The following is a 15,062-nucleotide window of genomic DNA, read 5'->3' as shown; positions in this document are numbered from 1 at the left end:
GTTGAACACCCTTGTATCACCCATATATTAAATGCACACACTTGCTACTTTTCTACTTTTGTCATACAGGTCTGCTGAAGAGAACTGCACCTTTTGGGGTGATCAGACCTTCCAATTTGAGTAGTAAGCTCTTGGTGATTAGCCAGTCTTAAGAAGCTGTGCAGCCATCTGTCATACTAATGCAATTCTGAGGACCCCAGTCTATTAGGAGTAAGTATGGCTCAGTTATTGAGCATCTTACTTGATCTGAACCTCTTGAGTTAGACCAAAGACTTGAAGTCCCTCCCCCACCCCTCATGCCCCAAGTGTTAGAATGCAGATTGACTGCAATTCCATTGAAAGGTTTCACCAGAGATGGGGAAGGTGGGTTGCCAGAACAGGATGTTGTTATAGGGAAATAGAAAAGCTCTGTGTTTAGGCTTTTTGTGGATTTCACCCAAAATGTGAAAGTGAACAGTTGTGTACAGTTAGCTCTTTCCTTCTGCTGAAGGCTGTTGGCAGTCTGAAAACATGCTGCCTTCAGAAGTTAGGCAGTTCCAGAGGCATATGGAGACAAACTATTTTCAGGTGTGAACACACCTTGATTTTCATCAAGGAGGCTGGCTACTTCCTATACTGCAGAACATGCTCATTTTTAGAGAACTTAGTGGTAGGGCAGAGTATCATCCATGTGCAGTAATAGGGAGCTAGGAGATGGCTTGGACAGAGACATATTAGGCAAACATGAGAAACCACTCACCCTAAAAACTTTTAAACATAGAAACTTTTAAAGCCTGTGTGGCAGTTAAAGGCCATGTCACTTTCATTCTAAATGCCAGCTTAAGCCATGTGCAATCCTACTTGCCTTCAGCCACGATAGGTCACACCTGTTTAGCTTTCATATGCATTTCTTGTGGTACTCAGCAACTGCACGTAATTTTTCTTTTGGCTTGTATTCTTTCTTCTGAAGAAGAGCAATTTTTATTTTAAACTCTGCTTTAGCCAGCAGACTTGGCATCTCCCTACACTTCTTTTCAACTCAGCATTTATTCACAGTACTCCACTCAATGGCTGCAAGCAGACTCCTGCTGCAGTCTCTCAGCTGAGACACATGATCCACTTTGTGCACTCCAGCCACCTTTCCCAGTGAAGGTCATAGAAGAAACTGGGTGAAATTTGTGTCCAAAGACAGATGTTTTCCTCAGTAGCAGTTCATAGGTGCTGTGACCCAGGCAGTGTCCGCTTGGCAGTTCCATGCCTAGAACACAATGCTGGTAAGAAGACAGGCATGTTCTCTTATGGAGCTGTACTGTTGAAATGGGTTTCACCTCTTAGCCCTTTATGGTACTGGTCTGGGGTCACTTCAAAAGTAGGTCATTCTGATTCAATCAGCAATCTTTTGGTGTTGATCTGTCAGAGCAGTGTTAGTGATGGAGAAGTAGACATTACTCTAAATATGCTTAAGGTACATAAGTAAGTACTGAAACAGCAGTTTACTCAAATTCAGGCAAATTAACAAAGAATTTTATTGAATATTCAATTTAGCACCACACAAAAGGTACACTGTGCTTTGTGTTGCCTTTAAGAAACATGCCAGAACACTTTCAAACTAGAAAAACTAATGTAAAAAGCTTTCTTGTTTATCAACAGAACTTACTATTTGCTTTAGAGAAGCTACTCTGAAAAAACCACAGCTTTTGTACATAATGTTTTAATGGTCTTCTGGGCAGACTAAATGTTGTTCCCTTACTCATTAGTTCCCCTTAGCTCTCTTTTGTGTCCTGGGGTTTGAACTTTGTTAAAAAAAAAATCACTTAGGCCAAAGTGCTTTCAAGAAAAGCATTCAGTTCAGAACTCTTATTAGCAGATGCAACTCACAATATACTAATCACGTGCTAAATCCTGTTTCTTGAAAAGCAGAAGAATTTTGATGCATGGAAGCTGTATGAATTGGGCTTGACTCAGTGCCATGCACATTGAGAAAGATCTGCAGTCAGCTTTGTCTTGGTCTCAAAGATAAACAAGGAGTACATACTTAATAAAACTACAGAAAAATTGCACCATAGAAAAAAGGTAGGTGACTGGGAAGGGTTATTTGGTCTACCTTCTCTTCAGTACAGATTTTTATGCTGTAATGTATATTATTTCAAATATAAGGTGCTTCTAAAGCCCATGCTGGGGTTGGAACTAGATGGAACCTTTCCAACCCAAACTATTCTATAATGCTATTTCATTCTAAAGTATTTACTGGTCCCTCACATAGCCCAACTTTGTTTCTTAGACTGAACTGTTCAGATTTAAGTTCTCTATATTAACTATTACACTTACTTTAAATGGGCTTTCTTTTTCTTCTTTTTTTTTTTTTTTTTAATTGAGGTGAACTGGAAATATATCTATTTTGCCCGAATATGGAACACACAAATGTTTCAGAATATTCTTTATTTGATGCACCTTGCAGTTAGAGAAAGCTCAGTTTGCATAAAGGGAACTTTAGCAAGTCAACAAAAGTAGTAGAGCCATAGTCAAATGAAATTGTGGAATGGACCCCGTGCTAATGCATATAAAGAGAGAAGTGGAAAACAGCTAGGCTTCCAGCTTCACTGACTCCAGTATGGAACGTGCTTCTTTATACTCTTCAGCTTCTTCCAATTCTTTTTCATTTTCCTGTAATCAAAAGCAACATTTTTGAGTACTCTGAAAATAACTGCTGTGGGATTAAATTTAAGAATGTAAAAAACTGCTAACAAATAAGGAAAAAGCTGAGGATACTGAACAATAATTCTGTCTTGCTGGCAGCATCTTCCTACACCTCTCAAGTGGATGGACTATGAAACGGGCTGGGAGAGCCAAGTCCCTCCCACTGTAAGTAAAGAGCAGGTTCATGACAACCTGAGGAACTTGAATGTACCTAAGTCTATGGCACCTGAAAAGATGCTTCCCACAATCCTGAAGGAATTGTCTGATGCAGTTGCCATGCTCCTCTCCATGACATTAGAAAAGTCATGGCAGTCAGGTGAAGTCCTTAAAGACTGCAAAAAAGGGAATTGTCATTGTGGACTATATGGTTCCCCACATCATCCTTCTCTCTAAATGAACAGAAGTGGATTCGATGGGTGCACTCTTCACTGGATAAGGAATTGGCTGGATGGTCACTGCCAGAGAACTGGTCAATGACTCAATGTTTGGATGGAGATCAGCGACCAGTGGTGTTCTTTAAGGCTCTGTATGGTGACCAGTGTTATTTAATATCCTCATTAATGACACAGAAAGTAAGATCCATAAATGCACAGATAACACCAAGCTGAGTAGCTCAGCTGATGCAACAGAGAAATGGGATGCTATCCAGAGGAACCTGGACAAGCTTGAGAAGTGGGCCCATGGAAAAATTCATGTGTTTTAACAAGGTCATTGTGCAAGGTGCTGCACCTGGCTCAGAGCAGCCCTGGTACCAGCACAGGCTGGGGATGCACAGATCACAGCAGCCCTGCCCAGAAGGGCTTGGGGGTGCTGCTGGCTGAGAGGCTGGACATGCCCCAGCCATGGGCACTCACAGCCCAGAGAGCCACACGTGTCCTGGGCTGCAGCCAGAGCAGTGTGGGCAGCAGGGCAGGGAGGGGATTCTGCCCCTCTGCCCTGCTGAGACCCCACTGCAGTGCTGCATCAGCTCTGGGGTCCCAGCACAGCAAGGACATGGACCTGCAGGAGGGAGTACAGAGGAGGCTACAGAGATGATCAGAGGGATGGAACACCTTCCTTTTTGGACAGGCTGAAAGTTGGGTTTGTAAAGCCTGGAGAAGAGAAGGGCTCTGGGCAGCCCTCACAGCAGGCTTTCAGTACTTAATGGGGGCCTACAAGAAAGACGGGGCAGACATTTTTGTAGAGCCCATTGTGGCAGGACAAATGGTGATGGTTTTAAACTAAAAGAGAATAGATTCAAACTAGATAAAAAGAAGGTTTTTTTAGTGGAGGGTGGTGAAGAACTGGGACAGGTTGCCCAAACAGGTGGCAGGTTTCACATCCATGTAAATACTCTGTGCCAGGCTGAATGGGGCTCTAAGCAACCTGATGTAGTTGAAGATGTTCCTGGTCATTGCAAGGGAGTTGGAACAGATGATCTTTGAAGATTCATTCCAACCCAAACCATTCTATGAAATGAGGAATATATAATTTTTGAAAACACACATTCTATGTAACTCAAAGCTCAGGTGAATTCTTTTGTACTGCTTAAGGTCCCAGATAATGGTTGTCACGTGCAAGTGGATCTGACCTATGCATACGTTTATTTGATAAGTGTTGAATATCTAAAACCAAGGGACAAGTAAGAACAAACTTCAGATCAAGAGTACTCTTAGAAAAATGCTTAAGTAGACTGACAATTGAAAAACATACTAGAATACAGTACATTTTAATAAATGCATTGAAGGTGAGTTAAGCACAGAAAGCAACACATGAAGACTTCCAAATTCTTAACAGCAACAGTAACTGTCCCCATTCCTTGTTCTGGGTTTGCATACTATGGATCAATAGCACCATTTCTGCATGCCACTGAAATTTAGACTAACTGTTCAGTAACTAGTTAAATTACAAAAAGACCCAAAATCCTGCCAGGTACTGAGCATTCGTTTTGCCGAACAGTAGAGGCAGACTACCTGAGATTAGGACACCTTGACTTTTCCATTAAAAAAGTATTTGCATTTTAGCCATCATTATCTGTGGGGCATAATTTAGGTTGTATATTTTTAGCCTCACAATACCATTTATTGTGCACCAACGTACATAGCTGGATTCTTGATGAGAAGGCAGCTTTTAAAATAAGCATTATCATCTCCAAACACAGTATAGGTTCAGTGAATCTATTTGTACAACATACCCTTTATTCCTAAAGGTATTTTTATTTTAAAAAGCAGGGCAGTACTGCTCACTTCACTAATAAAACATGAAGCAATACTCAGCAAGGACTTCTCTGACTCGTCCATAGCGTAGTAAGAGTAATAACCAAAGTACTTGACAATTTCAGTTCCCTACAAGCATATTATATACATTTATACTATCTATAAAACCTAAAGTAGGTGAACTGATTTTTCTGATGAGGGAACTAGTACAGGAGTTCTGAGTCCATTTTCGCAGTCTGGGATAAGTGTATGTTCAGCATACATTACATTAGGGACAGCTTCTAAGACGCACAGCTTCCACAGACTGAAGACCAAGTCTGCAAAGACTGCTATCTAAAGCAAAATACTGGTATCTTATAGGATGCTGGTCTTGGGACCTACAGAAAATTCTTTAATCCAGTTTTTATTTGCTGCAGTTGCTTATCCAGGAACTGCAGCACTTTTTCATCAGTTGGGTTGTGATGCAATACTCACTAGTAGTTGAGTAAGCTCTGCATGTGCAACTTCTAGTCTGCGTTGGCAGTCTGGAATCATCATTCGTGACTCTTGTAAGATCTCGATCTGTGAAAATCAGAAGACAATGAAATTAGAATATATTCCAGATAGAAACGCTATCTTGTAGGATAAGTTTTTACTCTGAAAAATCAGCAATCTAGTCATTATTTAGGAACTTCAGAACAGTTGCAGGTATCTTCTGAATAGGCTTCTTTTCTTAAAAGACATTAACTTAGCATAATTGCTTAAAACTCCATTAATTTATAGTACATTTCCATTTACTCTATGTTTAACTAAGTATCAAGTATTAAGTGGAAGACAGTATTCAGAATAATTTTTCCCTTGGCCAAAAAGTACAGCTTAGTAAGGTTTTCAGCATTTGTTAAAAAGTCTATTTAGAACAAACTTTCTCCTGCTGTCATGAAGCAGCTTCATCCAAAAGGGGATCAGCTGGTTATATAAATATCTCCTGCATCTTTTGGGTAATAAAGAAAAAGAATGTTCAGATAATACCCCATAGAGATAATTACTGCATGAAAAAAGTTATTGAGTTATTGATCACATTGTGTGCAGACTGCAGGAGGCTCTGACTGAAAGACAAAGGTAAAGAAAAATGAAAAGCAAAGACCAGCAGGCTCATATTTTTGATGCTTATCATGCATAAAAAGTTATTACATATCTTTGTGCTTCATTTTAGGAGAAAGATTATTCTCACCATGCACTTTGAACAAAATTACTAAACTGGCACCCCACTGAATCTGAAAATCCTGGCACCTCCGAAAGAAAACAACGTCAGTTTTAAGAAAGGGAACATTTATTTCATGGAGCATTTCTGGATCTGAACACCAAACACTGAGAAGAAAAGATGTGCAGAGTTGTTCAGTAATCTATTTAATCTATTTAGAAATAGTAAATCTATTTAGAAATTAAAATCTGTTAGATATTTAGAAATGCAACATCTCTGTTCAGGATAACCTGCAACAGAAAGTCTTCTCTTTAAATGGCTTCTTTCTTTCTGTCATTCCTATGTTATATCATCCTGCTAGTATTAATCCTGCTGTACCAAGAGGTCATTGTAAAAGGGATGTTAAGCTGTAGCTAAGAATGCATTTATGTATTCAGAAAGGCTTTGTGCAACAAGATATTATCAGCAAGTTTTTAAGTGTCACTTAGACCATTTGTTTTTGAGAGAAAAAATTCTAGTTTCTAATTTTACACTTCCATCAGTAAATATAACAGCCATCGAATGAGGTGTGCCATAAACTGCATGATATGATGCCTTTTGCTTTATGTAGTAGAATACCTACAGGAGTGAGAATATCCAATAATTACTTCCTTGTGCCACACAGATACAAAATATTTGTGTGTTGTAAATCTTCTTAAGCAGATAATACGAAATTAGTAACTTATTTGATATGTGCCACTAAACAAGCGACCTGGGAAGGCATGTAAATCTTGAATCTGTAAGCTATAGTCCTGCCTGCTCTAAGAAATAAACAAATCTACCCAAATAATTCTATTCAAAACAATATTTGACTGATTTCCAAAGGGCTATCCAAGTTTTATTTATATGTGCCAGTGGTATAATGATGAATAAAAATCTGAAATATTATAAATCCTAGAACTGTATTCAGCAGGTGCAAACAGCTGGAGACTAGAACAGGATTTTGTGCAGCCATTATGTTTTAACTTCTGCATAAACCACTTTCTTTTCAAGTAATGCTGATTATCCTAGATAAGATTATTTACTTTTACAAAAATACATAGTAAAGCTAACAGTTCAAATAATTATAGAAGCTTTTTTACTGGATTTTTAAAAGTGTTTATTCTTCAAATTCTATAAAAATTCTTCCCAGCTTTCAGACAGAACTGTAAGGGTGACAAGCACGATAGCTACCCAAACTCCTATGGCAGGCACTATAGCCATTTCCATCCTTGTGATGTGCACTACAGTAACTCAAAATTCCACTGACCAGAGCAGAGCAATTCCAACTCCAGCTGAAGGCTATTTTTCAACCCTAGCCAGCAACTAAGTACCAGGCAGCAGCTCACTTGCTCCTGCCCCCAGCCTAGTGGGGAGAAGACAACAGGAAGAAAAGGTAAACCTTGTGGGCTGCAATAAGAAAAATTAAATAACTTTTTAAAATGCAGTAATAATAATGAGTGAGGGAGAGATATCAGTTTTATTAGCTTCAAAAAAAACAGAAGCAGAGTATGTTGATTTGGGGTTTTTTTTTCCCAACTGACCCACATCTAACCAAGAGATTTAGAGATATGTAGATCCACAAATAATTTGAAAGCAACAAAAAACCCACTCCAAAACAAAACAAAAAAGCCTAAAAAAATTCCATAGGGCTCTCCTTGCTCTTAGAAGGACACCCTAATATACTACTGGGTCACAGGGTATAATGGCAGTATTGTTTTATGTGACAAGAGGTGTTCTGAACAGAAGAGGTGGGCTAAAAACCATGACAAATGTAAACGAGTCATATATGTACCAATTATATACACAAAAATTAATATTTAGTATAGCTTTTAAATACTGTCACATAATCACTTGCCCGTTTTCTATTGTGCAGATAATCCTAACAGTATGGATCTACTCAAAGATGGCAGAGGTAAGGAAAAGACATGCAGAAAATTGTTAAAACAAGTGCTACTGTTTTGAACTACTTTTCCTCAAAAAGCCTGTAAAGCACTTGGAATCCATTGACTAATTACAGCCATATCTGGCGGAAGGAGAGAGACTAAAAGAAAAAAAGTAATCTCTAAGTAATACAAACACCAAAGGTTCCAAAATTTAGTAATCCCACTAAGTAAGATTAGTAGCACACAATAAATAATCATGCTAAGGCTACTGGTAGGCTAATCCACATTTGTAACTTAAATCCACACCATGGCAGTAATTCTCATCTTGGTAGTAAACAGGAGTAGTATCAAGGTACTGGGCCTTGGTAATATCAATGTACATGGCCAGGATTGTGGTATAGGGATCTGTGGAGTAGTACAGCATAGATAATGTAGCAAGAAGCTGGGCATAGGGAAGGCAGGAACTCAAAGGAGATACAGCATTAAGGTGAATTTGGACACAAAAAAACCCCATAAATGCACACAAGAATTGTAGGAAACACAATTTTATGAGTTCTACTTGCTTTCAGGCCCAAAAGAAGCTTGAACTATCCACAAATACAACTTGCTGTAGGCAGGTTATCAAATACATTGATCAAAAGACTCCTGAAGGACCTTTTAATAAAAAACTGGGGAACACTGTTTTGTTTCTACAGTGCTTGAGCGCTTCAAGAAATGGCCGTGTGTCAACAACAAACTACCTACTGCCCCTTGGATGAAAACTGATGGAGGAGGAGAAAACCTTCTAGATGTAATACCTTGGTATTTCAAATGAGTTTTCTTTGCAGCTCCTCTCAGGTAAGATCCCGTCCTGTTTCTTCTAAAGCAGATCACTTTAGGACATTAAAGACATAAAGTCTGGAATCCAAAAAATACTATATCTGCCTAGATAAGAAGGAAAACACTCTTTGGAAAACAGAAGAGGAAAAGGAGGATCACAGTACTGCCTTTTCATAATTTGGTTTCTTTCATAAAGTTTTAATGCATCTTTTAATACCAGGTCTGTGTTAGGGATACTGTATGGTACTTGGTCCAGAGAATTCCAAGTTGCTGGCTTTTCAATAAACAAACTGTGCTTTTGTTAAGGATAGTGTGAAAATAAATAAGGAGAAGGTCTTCACTTGCATTTCCACTGCCACTTTACCAAGGATCCAGAGCCAGAATTCATATTATTAAACAAAGATCATCTATTCTTAGAGGGCAGAAAAAGTACTTATGCAAATAATGAGACTGATGTAAAACTGCACATTTAATCTAATCTTACTCAAACTGTGAAGAAAGAAACTTTGAACCAATCAGGTGGGGGATTAAAAAGAGCTAAGAATGTAAAAAGCCAACTAAACTAACCAGAATATTTCTTTGAGGCTAAAAAGACATTTTCTAAGTTGTAGAACATTACAACCTTACTTTCAGCAAGAAACCCACCAATAACAAGATCAGCAGCAAATTACCGTCTTTCACATTATTTTCCAAAATAGTAAATAATTTCCAAATCCATGTCTTTTTAGCTGTTTCAGAAGGCACTCTTTCACACAACAAAGCAAGAGAAATATTCTCGTTTTCACAAATACTGGAAAAAAATGTGTATGACCAACATGTACTTTACATACTCTTCTGTACTTCTGACATGCAGAGATTAAATTCTGTGTTAAATCCACTGGATTTTTAAATCATCAAGAAATAACATTACTCAAAAAGTAACTTGGAACTGTAGAATTACATTCAAAAACCAGAAAATTTACCACTCACTTATCAGTAAAAATGTTGCCAATTAGCAAAACCACCAGAGTATATCTACCATCCCAGAGAGAGGAAACATAGATACCTCGCTTTCCCCACGACTCACAAGTCTCAAAATAAAAACATGAGCTGTGAAAGGATGTTTATTTATATATGAACATCAACAACCACAGAAATACAGAAAGCTACAGGTTTCTATCATTAGTCTGCACTCAAATGATACTGTGTGAAAATTCTCTATTACAGTAGTATAATGAAGTCCTGTGGAAATTCTTCATAAATTGAGAATTTTTGTAACTGAGTAGAAACTAAGACTTCATTAGAGACAAAAGTGGCAGGGAGTTAGAACTACACTACTTCTTGCTACCCAGAGAAACTATAAGCAGAATTTGCACCTGGGTGGGACACATCAAAAGTATTTTAGTATTTATTACCATAATAAAGTCTTCTTGCACACTACAATGGAATCTTCAGCATCTAACAGCATTGCAAGAAAATTGTCCTTTTTGTTTTTCGGGTATCCAACCTGCTCCTTATTAAGCAAGTCTTTCTGGACAGTTCAAGGGAGGGCTAGTGTGTGATAATTGCCAACCCTTCCAGATGATCACTGCCTCAGCTAGAGAAGACTTGAGTCCACTGGAACCATGAGTTGCCCCAATGTATAAAGAGTTAGGAGAAAAATACTGAATCAAACCCTACTGCTCTACAAAGGGATTGATGACAGACCAGACATACTCTAAAGACTACATATGCTGTAGGAATGGTATTTTTCACTTTAAAGTGAAATTTTCCATATTCACTTTTGTATGTAAAAATGTATGTTCTGAGTTGTAACTAGAAAGCTAAATGAAAACAGTACTACATCAAGAGAAAGTATTGCTTTTAGGCTTTTTAAGAATTCCTGCCTGAACTCTGGATTGATTTGTGCACGTATATAAATACATAAATACACACACACATATATATGATTTAGTCAATATGTCAGCTAAACTAATAGTTAAAACTATTCTCCTAGTTTCAAATGACTGCATTTGTTCCCACCCCCCAAATATTACTCTTCATTACCAAAATAAATATTACAACTGTATTTTAAAGAGTTATGCATCCTCGAATGGAAATTAGAGATTAACTAGAAGCAATCCTTAAAATGGGTAACTACAGATATTTTTTCTGAAAAAGATCTCAAAGTCTTTACTGTATCCAAATATTGTTCTGAGCAAACTCTCCTGGAACCATATAACTTTCTTTGAAGTCTCCAAATTTTTAATAACCTAAAATATTAACTTCCAGAATGCAAAGTGAGCTAAATAAACAAGAAGTGAAAACATCATTGGAGAATCTGATTGCTTTCAAAGTGGATCAGGCAATTTCTGAATCAATCAAGACTGTTTTCTGTGAAGGCTTTTGTCATTGTTCTCTAGAAAGACCTTCAAGTAGTAGGTAACAATTTCAGCAGAAGTTCACAGCCATTGCTGGTTTTGACTTTCATGATATCTTGCAGGTCACTGTGGAAATACCATGATACAGTCAAATAATCTGATGAATGGGCAACACTAAAATTAGGAATTGTGCTCATTAGTTCTTGTTAGCACCAGATCTTCAGAAAGGCTATGTTTTGTAGATCTTCAAGTTTCGGTCTGGTGAGGCAGAAGACAGGTCCACTCCATAAACACAAATCTTTATTTGTATACAAATTCTTTATTTGTATTTCATTCCAATGGCATAATGAAAGCAAGGCAGGACATAGATATATGAACTGAAATATGAATTTACTAAAAAAAATTGGTTTAACTTTTTCTAAAAGGGCTTTCTCCTATCTTTTGTTAATTTTGTTTTTGAATTTTGTTTAACCTGTTCTTCCATTGTTTAAAAATAAAGACAGGATTCCAGAAGGTTATGTTTACAACTATTAAGTGAAAATAATTTTAGTACAGTTTTGATTTCTGTGAAGATTTGAGATAAAGCATCTGGGAAATACTTGGACGAAAAACATAATCGAAGGTAACATAGTTAGTTGAAATAATATGAGGATCATAGTGAAACACAGACATTTCACACTTCTGTAAAGAATAAACACCCATGTCCCAAACCCAAGTTCTTCTTGTGAGTGGCAGATGTGACACTTTTTCTCCCAAAATCGTATGTACCAACTGTCTGCAACCACTATTCTTGTGGTAAACCTTCCAAGAAAAATTGTAATCATACTTAACAGTGACACTAAACCGTACTCTTGAGCACACCAAAGTACAGCATGCCCCCTCCTAATCTATGACTTCACTACAAACTCCAGCAGCTCCACAGCTGCATACCCACTGCTTTCTTTCTCTGAGGTTTGAGATTTTACCAAAAGGACACTGGCGTACTCAAGAGCTGAAATGTTTCCCCTTCATATTAACTATTGGGCATTCTCACTTTGTTCTGACATTTCCAGTTGGCAGCAAGCACTTGGTTTACCTAGGTCCACCAAGACCATGTATTCACGACAGGTTCTTTGTATTTCCAAGAATGACTTCATGATGGCCTCACACACAGTTAGTGAGTAACAGTCATCATGACATAAAGTACTAAGTAATCATATACATACATATAAACTATAATCCTTGTAATTTAATACCTTAAAGAAATTTCTATGTCTGTTTTTTTATGTCAGGATTTTAGTCTAATATTTGTTTAACATGAGTCTAGAAAAAAGTACAGGAGATTCCTCTATCTAAAGATGACTATCATTAAATGAAAACAAATAAGGATTTTATAAAACAAGTTCTAGGATAGTTTACCTGCTTCTTAATTCCATAATCATCGCATGCTTCAGCTTTCATTTTTTCAATCTTTTCTTCTTGCTGTTTTGCTTCTTTTTCATACATAATTTTTTCTTTTGCCAGCCTGCAATTAACAACGAAGTGATTGTGTTAATCTCATTCTATTTACAGTAAAAAGTTACATCAGTGAAAACAGCTGCCCCCCGCTCAAAAGTTACAGGCCTGGAAGATAATACGCAGTTTTATAAAAAAAAGCTTTTAACCACTGCAAAAAAAACCCTGTATCTAGGAAATGATAAATCTAGCTAGAATATAAAAATACTATTTTTTCCACTTATATTGATGCTGATTTGGGGGTCACAGACAAAAGTAACAGTTCCAGAACTTATATTCCAACAATTTTCTTTATTTCCTGTCTTTCAAAGGAAAAGGAATCCATGTTTTAATCGTAATAATGGACCATACTTGGGAGCAGCATGCTTTTTGTTAATAAGCATAAATTCAAGAGTAATATATGTAAGTTTGAAGGTCAGAGGAATATTAAGCTAGTCTAATATGATGTCCTTCTGTAACTATTACATTGCAATCCCATTATCAAACTTTAGTATTTGTTACTGCAATTTTGCTGTTGCATCTCCGACTTTATCACACATATTCATTAGGCGTATGTTAGATTACGCAATACTAGATATGAACCAAAGCATCTTTCAGGATCTGAAAAATACTGGAACAATTTCTCTTCAGCTAGTTCAGGAGCAGAACAAACATGGAGATACTTCCGCAGACCTGATATTGTGCTGAAAAAAATCCTTCCCAAACAAGGGTAAGATCAACCTATATAAGATTGTTTGAAGATAATTTATCATCCAAAAGAACATAATCAGATTCAAGAATGAAAGAATATATTATACAATGAAAAGAGAATAAATAAAGGTCTAGTAGAGAGCTTCATGACCATATTAGTGCATCAGTGTAAATTAGTTCATCATTTGTCACACTTAAGTGTCCTACTAGGAGTGCTGAGAATGGACAGAATGCTATTGAGGTGTTAAGAATCTCTGTGAGCTCAAGCTGCTATAAAAGCACCACTGCAGCTGTATGGCAAAAAAAATTCCATTGAGAATATACGGATAATGCAACAGCTGGAACTCTCCCTGTTATTTACAAGAGTTTATTTGCTGTAACAGCCCTAAGCCACGGCTCCACAGCAGTCAGTCTAAGTTGTAGCAACATGCACCTGAACTTGCTTCAGTCCTCATGGAGTCACACAACCGGAAAGGCCTGTCAGCCTTACAGAGCATCTTAGCTGTATGCAGAGCGCACACTCTGGGTCAACAGACTAGGCCATTTTCTACAAGTACTAGCTTTGAGAAGTAGAACTGGAGAAAGACAGGAACCTAATTACTAATAATAAAGACACTAAATGAGTGACTGTAATTTCAACTACTGGAACTAGTTCCAGTATTAGCATAGTAAATATTGATTTAATAGAGAATGAGTTAATTGTTTGATCAAGGTTACCTGATTTAATTCCAGACAGTATTAGTTGCTTTGCTACTTTTAGGTTCCAAAAAAGTTCATTTTAATCAACCCGTGAAACAGATGACTTTTTCTGAATGAGAACAGCAAATTCCCTTGAGGAGCAAGGGGAGAGGTATGACTGAACAACGTTTTTATGTGATTCACTTATTGAAATGTGTACTCCATTGGAACTAAAGGCAACTTATACTGTCGAATGAAACATTTTACATTATTAAACAAAAGGTTCAATGCATGTCATTATTTGTATTTTCACATTCACATCTCCTATGCACACTAACTTTTCAAACTGACTGTTCCCTCAAGTTTGTATACTTTCATCAAACAGGGAAAGACTACATGTTCTCACCTAGTTTTGAACTTTTGCCTACCTTTGGCTCATCTGCATACTTGAGAATTGCATCTGTATTTATTGACCTATTTCTGCAGTAGCTGTCTGTACATATAATAAGAAGAATTTGAAAAATTCTGCTTTTAAAAAAAGATACACAAGAAATATGAACTATGAGAACATTTTCTGTGACAAATTTCCTGATGGACTTAGTTCAGTACTCAGATTTATCTAAGTCAATGCTCTGCCTATCATTCATTAAGATTGGGATGTTGATTTCTAATGTGATTAAAGAAGTTCTGATTTGAAGACATTTCCTGTACTAGATCCTTTCCCTAGAATGTCATGAAGCCATTTCTACTGCTTATATAGCTGGGGAGACACTAAGTAAGTAGGAAAATTGATTTAAAAAATAAAGACAAATTTCGTAATGGAGACATACTAACACTTAATCACCTCTTAAAAATTTCAGCAGATATCTATACAAAAATACCTACATGATATTTCCTCTCATCTTCCTTTAACCCTTTTCTAGCTGGAAAATAGATTCTGTGTTGGGTGGGGTTTTTGTTTGTGCTCTTTTGTTCATTGTTTGGTTTCATTTTTGTTTTGTTTTGGTTTTTTTTTTGGTGGTGGGGTTTTTTAGTTGGTTGGATGGTTTGGGTTTTTTAAAAAAAGATTAAAATGGATACAAACCAG

General features: G+C 37.1%; 1 protein-coding gene across 1 annotated transcript in view; it reads right to left on the bottom strand.

Moving 5' to 3' along the window:
- Positions 1–1,486: 1,486 nt before the first annotated feature.
- Positions 1,487–15,062, bottom strand: part of TBCA (tubulin folding cofactor A) — a 26,618-nt gene continuing 13,042 nt past the window's right edge. Inside the window, exons 2-4 of the mRNA XM_084224594.1 lie at positions 12,512–12,617; positions 5,346–5,432; positions 1,487–2,643 (exon numbers count right to left, since the gene is read on the bottom strand). Of these exons, the coding sequence (XP_084080720.1) occupies positions 2,563–2,643; positions 5,346–5,432; positions 12,512–12,617 (274 nt within the window). The 3' untranslated portion in view covers positions 1,487–2,562. The remainder of the gene's footprint in view (positions 2,644–5,345; positions 5,433–12,511; positions 12,618–15,062) is intronic.

The sequence above is a fragment of the Fringilla coelebs genome, assembly GCF_963513975.1.
Source record: "Fringilla coelebs genome assembly, chromosome: Z".
Lineage (NCBI taxonomy): Eukaryota > Metazoa > Chordata > Aves > Passeriformes > Fringillidae > Fringilla > Fringilla coelebs.
This window is presented reverse-complemented; position numbering and strand designations above follow the sequence as displayed.